This window comes from Aplysia californica, unplaced genomic scaffold, assembly GCF_000002075.1.
Source record: "Aplysia californica isolate F4 #8 unplaced genomic scaffold, AplCal3.0 scaffold00547, whole genome shotgun sequence".
NCBI classification, from domain to species: Eukaryota; Metazoa; Mollusca; class Gastropoda; order Aplysiida; family Aplysiidae; genus Aplysia; species Aplysia californica.
In genome coordinates, this window is record NW_004797817.1 from 481,636 (window position 1) to 489,885 (window position 8,250).

The 8,250-nt window shown below is 41.4% G+C and overlaps 1 protein-coding gene across 1 annotated transcript in view; it reads left to right on the top strand.

The window, feature by feature from the left end:
- LOC101854277 (dual specificity protein phosphatase CDC14AB) overlaps positions 1-8,250 on the top strand; it is a gene marked incomplete at its 5' end in the record, with an annotated part of 37,405 nt that extends 29,155 nt beyond the window's left edge. Inside the window, 1 exon segment of the mRNA XM_035971957.1 lies at positions 8,030-8,250. Coding sequence (XP_035827850.1) covers positions 8,030-8,056 — 27 coding nt within the window.

Sequence of the window (8,250 nt, forward strand, 5' to 3'; positions counted from 1 at the left end):
ACACACACACACACACACGCACACGCACACACACACACTCACACACACTCACTCTCACACACACACACACACGCACACACACTCACGCACACACACTCACACACACACACACACACTCACTCACACACACTCACTCTCACACACACTTGTGTTATTCCCTTGCGGGAAAAAGTCTGACAATGACATTAATAATAGGAAGATTTCTGCTGTGGACAAATTGACCTAATAGTGTGGTAGGTCTGCAGACTGTGTGAGTGGGAAGCGGTAGCAGCACCTATAACTATCATATTTTGTTCCCTTTCACAATGTAACGACTTCTTGCTATCCTGACACAAAACAAAACTCTTCAAGTATAGCCCAAATCTTCCTCATGAACGCTTTAATTGTGTGCCCCAACAACTCACTTTCTTTCCAGGTGAAGGTTATAGCTTCTCAGAATATTACCAATTATATCCTGTAATATACCGTAGCTTTCAAATAGTAGATCCGGTATAGCTAGGTGTGCTTTTGTTTGTTTCTGTTTTGAGGAGTTGTCTGCTGTAATAGAAATAAAAACCTCCGTAGTGAACGCCTTGGCTTTTGCTCTCCATATGCTACAAATGTAACGGGCTGTTCTTGTGGGAGGTGTGCACTCCAGACTTATTTCTTAACCACTGCGGGTTCCTTGGGATGAAGCAATAGAAATTTTTTACTTAACATCTTTGTTGTATCTCAATTTGAAACATGAGCTGACCTCGTAAGTCTCAGTTTGTAAGAAGACGTCAGAATGAAACCTGTCGTAGTCTTTTTGATGGACATGCTAGCTTAAAAAAAAAAATAGTTTATTGGATGTTTTGAAATACAGACATTATCTTGAACAAGAGGGTGGAAAAGGCTGGTGTCAAAGAAGATGTATATTGGGAGGCATGGACAGCGCTGACAAAATGTGGCCTTTGTTTCGGTGCATGCAGCCATAGGTTGGGTTTTTGCTTAACGGTCTCGGATCTTGAAAATTTCCCCAAGCCCTCCTTTGCCGCGCCCCCCTCCCCCCCACTCCTGTAAAGTAAATCAAGAACTAGCAGGTACCGGTTTGACCATGATGCCTGTTTTCACTTGTGTAACTTGTGCATGCCTGGCTTGTGTGTAGCATGATGAGTGTAGAGGAATGTTGGATTTGTCTATGTCATGAATTATGTGCTTCTGTCTCCATCGTACTCATTATTAATATTATTATCAATTATAGGTTTACCTCATTGGGGGATGACTCTGAGAGAAATGTTACTGAAATTTAAAAAAACAACATGTGTGTATTCTTGAACATGAGATAGATATTCTGTAAAGTGCTGCATAAAATGAGACTTGATTTTATGATTTTTTGTTCAGCCTTTGGTTCACGTCTTTTTTTTTGTAATGAAGTGGTCTGCCACGGCTAGCATTGTAAACTACTTACCAGTACTAAAAGAGTTTCTGTGTGACTAGTAGCTGACCATTTGATGTTTGTCCTTACAAAATAGTGTACAAATTTAATTAAGTACCAGCGTTAGTGGTGAGAGCATTATAATGATGTTTTACTTTTGAAAACTGATGTCGGCATTCATTATTTTCTGCATCAATCAGTGTCCCATCTCACTCGTCCGCATGCAGGCCTGTAATGATAAAGCTTTTGTCGTTTAAAATTTTGCAATTTCAGCCGGTGATGTCAGACATGCCGTCAGACATGAGCTTGTCTAATTTTGAAGCCTGGGGAGGGGGATCTAAGCTCTTGGTGGGCTTACGTATTGAAATAGCTTACTGAGAGGCGGGGAGGAGCCGGTGAGTTGGAGCGGAAGGCCGTCTGGACATTTTCATAATTATGTGCTCTCTCTCTGGTTACAATGTGCTAGTGGTCTCACTGACTGTCTTGTCAAAACTAGTGAAATTATTTGTAGTTTTAAAAAAAGTTTTAGTAAGGTTTTACGGCACTCACAACTGCATAAGGTCATATGAGGGCCAGTGAAATGTTTGACAGACTGAACTATAAAAAAGTGGTCTATATAAATTAAATATGTTTTGGGCAATAAACAGCTGACTCAGCTCAATCTCTGAGTTTAAGATAGACTCTAATAAGATATGTGCTTGTTGGACGAATTTGATTTCTTAAGCCAGAGAGATCATCAAGAGTGAACTTGTTTTTGTTTTATGTCAATGAAATAATGCCAACATGGCTGTAGCAAGCCTCTGTTGTTTTGTTTTTTTCCAAGTCTTTAGTTACTTACTAAGTAAGCTGAGGAACGTTTGTGCTTGAGGATGCTAGTGAGATTTGGTGGCTTGTGAAGTTTGCCTTGTAGTTTGTTGTACGTCAGGTAGTTGCTCTCCGGTGCTCCAATATAATGTTTGATTAGTTGTGACCTCACGGCCCGGATCCTCTCCTCTCTGTTCCAGACCACTGTGTCGGACGAGCACATGCTTTACAGGTTGGTGGTCGGGGCTTCTGCCGGGGAAGCCAAGGATTTGCTGTGGCTTGTCTAATAACGAACGATGCAGGGTGCTTTTCTTCACGCTTTTCTCACAAAGGTCTTAGTTGAGTTTTGTTGTAGTGGAGCGCCGGGGCACTTAACAACAGTGAGATTGTTCATTTTTCAACCTGGTTTGTTGAGCTTTTAAAAAAAAAATTTTTTTTTTTTTCAAAGTCTGATTTGATTTGACATGGTGAGATTGATGAGCACCAGCGGAGCAGTCTTTGCTTGCACCAGCGCTTGTTACTGACACTGCCACACACTGCTTGATGTGTGAGGGTTCTGTTTGTTTGTCGTGTGAGTGAGTGGGCTCAGGCAGAGTCTCCGCTCAGCAGGCCAGGTTCATCTTGTGTTCGATTCGTAGAAAGATGTTGCCTGGCTGGAATTTGGAGTGGTTATTTTTGTGTGTTTAAAAAAAAATTGTTGTTACTGTTTTGGAATTGGAAAGGCAACTTCAACGGTATTTACTGAGCATTTTGGAGGTTTTAAAAAAAGGGTTATTTTTTTTCTGTGGAATATGATATGTCAACTGACACTCTAAGCACTGTTTTGCTGTTTTTCTGACAAAACTGAGATTCCTTATAGATGATTATTTAGAGCAACTACTCCTTACTTGTACCATTACACATGTCTTTTGTGTAATCAAGAGTGGTGAAAAGAGAAATGTGTAGTGTGATGCAGGTAACAATCATCAGAGTGTTCAGATGGAAGGGGAGAGACGTGGTATTGAGGAGCACCAGGAAGGAATATGTGACACTGACATGTCGTGGTGGAATCGGGCACTCGTCAATTTTTGGGCACGTGGAGTTATTGGTATTATCTTCAATCTTGTTCTTTTGTCTTGCTTTCGTTAAAAAAAATTACACATCTATCTTGAATAGGAGTCCAGATGTTTGAAATTGAAATTGAAGGAGATGGTGTTGATTGTTTTCATAAGTAATATTAGCGAGAAAATGGCCGACAAAGTTTGGTGACTACCAAAGCTTGAGAGTCCCTTGGAAAATGCAAATTTACATCTTTTGTGCCTATGATCAATGTTTTTCAGTAAAATCCACACATGAATGTGTTTTTAAATGAACATTAAAGATATTGAGCCCCAAAAATTTTTTTTTGAAAAAAAAGTACAGATTTCTTTGAGTTCATTATTTTGACAAGCGTCTGATTTCACCCTGATGCATCACATATAGAAAAAGTGTGTTTTGCCTCTGTCAGTTGTTGGGGACATGTCGAAAAACTGGGTGCAGTGTAGGTTTAGGTTCATGGGACAATTTTTTAATGTGATGTATGGCACTGAGGGAATGGATATATTTCTTTTTATGTTTGGAGACTTGTACAATATGCTGTCAGCTTCAGTTTCTGGATGGAGAGTTTTGTCTGAAATAGTATGGTACCTCATTAAGGTTTAGTAAGGTTTTACGGCGCTCTCAACTGCTTAAGGTCATATGAGCGCCACTAGTACATCCAGTACAATTCAACTTCTGCTTGCCCACGTGTAGATTGAGTGAGGTTTGAGTCTGTTAGTTGTGGCCTTGTTTTGAAAAAAACGAGTTCGGTCATCGGCTTGTGAAGGTGTGCACTGTTGTCGGTGTTTGCAGTGTCTGGGTTTGTGAGGTTGGCGCTGTTTTGTGTTTTGAGAGTCAAGTCCTGCGATGAATTCAAGTCAGAGACATTTTGCCTCGTTGTCCTTCGGTTCAGGACGTTCATTGGTTCTTCCCTAATACAGGATGTTGTCTGTTTAACAAACTGTTTGCATTCTTTAAGAATTGTCGGAGTCCACTTGAAATTTTGTGGAAAAAAGATGAGTTTGTTGATTAAATTTGAATCTGCTCAGTAACTTTTTAACCCTATTCGTACGCCCTGGGGTCATTTTGTACCCCCGGGGTTGTATTCTTCATATTTTAGAATACTTCTAGTACAAAGATTTATTTGAAACTTTCAGTATTTCTCTGACTGCTATGCAAAACATACGGATCGGATTAACGAGTAAATTTCCTCTTTGAAAGTGGTGGCACAGAGTTCCCCTGTCGTATGGATACGATAATAAAACACGACGTACGGATAGAGTTAAGAAAGGGAGTGTGGTGTCAGTTGATTTTGATCATGTTTTGTCCAGCATTGTTTGATGGGATTTGTCCGGAGAGAATGACTTGGTTGAGAAAGAGTGGTGGTCATTCAAAAGTTTGGGGTGTCCACAGCACCCTTCTTTGTTCCAATTCAAATTTTGTTTTGATCTTAGCTTGTTATGTAGAGGAGGGTATAGTGGCAGATACTGAGCTTGTTATGTAGAGGAGGGTATAGTGGCAGATACTGAGCTTGTTATGTAGAGGAGGGTATAGTGGCAGATACTTCACAGTTCTACTGGCAACCTGCGGAGATTGTTTCAACCAAACAATGGAATGCTTATTTAAAAAGAGTGCTGTGATTTACCTTGGGTTTTTTGTTGTTTTTGTTGTTTTGTTTTTTTAATTGAGCACTGAAAACACAAATGAAGGTGACTCAAAAGTTGAAGAGCTTTTTGTTAGAAATGTGTACCTGTGACACCCTCTTTGATTGTGATATGTACCGTACTAACCTTTCCCCAACACAGTGTGTGCATATATATATATATCATGATGGAAGTTCTTAATCTATTGCTACTACTATACAACTGCAGCTTTGGGGTGTGTGTGTGTGCTGTGAGAGCAGATTCTTACGCCGTAATACCATGGAGAATGATGTACCATAGTTAGGACATATGTGTGTGTACCTTTCATTTGATTGTATGTTGATGGAAGGATATTTATTATACTTGTTTCTGTACTTAAAGTGGGCCAGGGGACATAAACAGTCCGCTGTGCAGACAGAAAGGTCTGCCTCTCCTCCTCGCTGTAACCTCTCTGTGTGTAGGGCATGGGATCTTTCCTCCGTTTCTATTTGACAAAAGACGGTGTGTATCAAACGACTCACTTGCAAGCTCTATGCTTTTCTTTGTCTAGGTGCTGTTACATTACAACTGAAACAATTGACAAAATGGAATTTGCAGACCGCATTCTAATCTTTCATATGCCATGGTTTTATGGATGGATGTTTCAGATCTAGTACACTCCCACAAGGAGTCAGCTAAGCATTTTTTCATGATTAGTTTTTCATTCCAGTGTACAAAAAAAATATTAATGAAAAATAATGAAGAGATGGTTTAAAAAAAAATCTAATCCTAAATGCATGGAGTTGTGATGCTGTGCTCCCAGCGTAGTCAGCCTCACAGTTCTCTACCCTGTTTTGACTTCCCTTATTATAATGTGCAGGCCTACTTTTGTCTCAAAGAAACCAAAGTGTGAAACCTCTGTGCTATCACAAACTTGTCAGACTAGACTTAGTCAGGGTTGCCACTGAGGAGCTGAGCTGATCTTGCAGAAAGAGGCAAATGTTCACAAAAAAGAAGCCTATGTGTGTACGTTCTGCACTGTGTAGTTCTCAGCCGTGATCCGTCGCCTGACAAATTGGGGGGGAAACTTCCTGCCGCGCCTAGCTGATTGGGCACTGGCGTCTAGATTCTAGGTGGCTAATGCCTTTCATTGTTTTGCTTAGTTCTACTGTTATTGCAGCTGGGCTGTGGGGGGAGTGAGCGCAGGGCAGAACCTTTAGGTGGTACCAAATGCTCTCGCACGCTCATCCCCTCTCATCCCCTCGTGCGGTGTATTTGAAAAGTGTAGTGTAAGTGTCTCATCGACACAATTTAGATCATGTAGGAGGTGACGGTTCTTTTGATGGAACGACATTTGTTGTTCTTTGTCTAGAATGGAGATGTGTGGATTCTTCCTCATTTTCTTGAGACTGAGGTTTTGTGGAGTCCAGTGTTAGTTGGTGCAAGGTTCACTGTTGAAAGATGAGATTGATTTAGCGAAGCCATGTTGGCAAATATACTTGTCTGCTTTCTCTGTCTGTCACACTCATGGTGAGAATTGGGCGCTGTTAACTCATTGAGGACGTGCTGTTTGGGAATATTTTTTAAAGCCATAACTTCGTTATATTCATGTAGATTTTTCGATTCTTTTGTAGTTGTCTAAAACTTTAAGGAGGAAGGCAAAACACTCGCAAAAAAATAATAAAAAAGTTATAGATCATGTCTCTCATTTGTGCATGACGATTTTGAATGTGCAGCAACATTGCCTTTTATGTGCAGATGGTCGGACTTATGAGTCTGCTACGTCCTCACAGAGTTAAGGACAAGCGGGCTAACCCAGATTTCAGGGGGTTTCCAGAAATCTTGACCTACACCAAAAGTGGGCATTGCCCTACCTGTAGGAGAAGTTTGGTTTTATTGGTGTGTATATTTGTTTGGTTATAGAGAAAACTCTCCTTGGATTTTAAAGAAACTGAACAGGTGCAAAAGCTTTACCTTGGATTTTCTCAAAACATCATTTTTCTGGATAGCCCCCTTGTGCTTAAAAGCGACCAATTGTCTGAGCTATGTTCACTTGCACTCGTGGCAGTCGTGGTTCGCAATGTGGTTCTCCAGTACTTGAAAGTTTCCATGAAACTGGACTCACGACCTCAGTGCTTTCTTGTCGTATCATTTTTTTTAAACAGTGAAAATGTGAGATCTTCTCAAGCTCACTCTTTGTTATGAACTGTTTTCACTTTTATTAAAAATGGAGACAGGACAAGAAAGCACTGGGGTCGCGACCTTCTCACGGCTGAGACATGTAGGCTTCTGTCATGTAGGCCAATCATGTATGAAAGGGAAAGTCTTTAGTGTACTGGGGTCACAACGTGGTGCACTGGGGTCACAACGTGGTGCACTGGGGTCACAACGTGGTGCACTGGGGTCACAACGTGGTGTACTGGGGTCACAACGTGGTGCTTGGAACATGACTTGTTGAAAGGCAAAGTAGGAATGGAAGAGACTTCCCTCAGCACTCAGAGGAGGAAGTGTGTTCTGTACAGTCTTGTTCTTTACACATTGATGCATACACACGTGCACACACACACACATACACTCCCACACACACATACACACACACATACACTCCCACACACATATACACACACACACGTACACACACATACACACACATACACACACACATACACTCCCACACACACACATGTGCACACACACACACACACACACATACACACACACACACACGTGCACATACACACATATACTCATACACTCCCACACACACACATACACTCCCACACACACACAGACGCATGCAATAGCACACCTGCATCAGTCCCCACTTCTCTACTTTTCGTTCTGAACACTGATCTGATCCTGCTGTACCTTGCACAAAACGACTCGCGTGTCTGTCCGTCTTTGTCTTTACCTGTCCCAGAGATGGATACAGTAAGTGTGGTGATGACTTATGTTGGCGGGTGCTCTGCTGTGGTCTGCTCCTTTTTTCCTATCAAACATCCATCGTCCTGATCTCTCCTCCTTCTCTTTTGTGTTTGTTACTCTCTTGTAACACCTCTAATCTTCGGCGCTTATATGACCTTATTGTGTTGCAAGTGACGTAAAACTTTTATGAAAACTTGACGTACTTTGTTTCTTTCTTCCTCACCAGGTCAGTGCCGCTCTCCCGTACTACTAAAGTCAGCATGATCCGATGATGATGATGATGATCCGATTATGATGATAATGATGATGATCCGATGATGATGATAATGATGATGATCCGATGATGATAATAATGATGATGACGACAACGCAGCCCAGGGACTCTGAGGGTTTTTGGCCAGCAAACATGATGTCTCACTCGCGGCAGAAAGTACACCACAGCCCCCC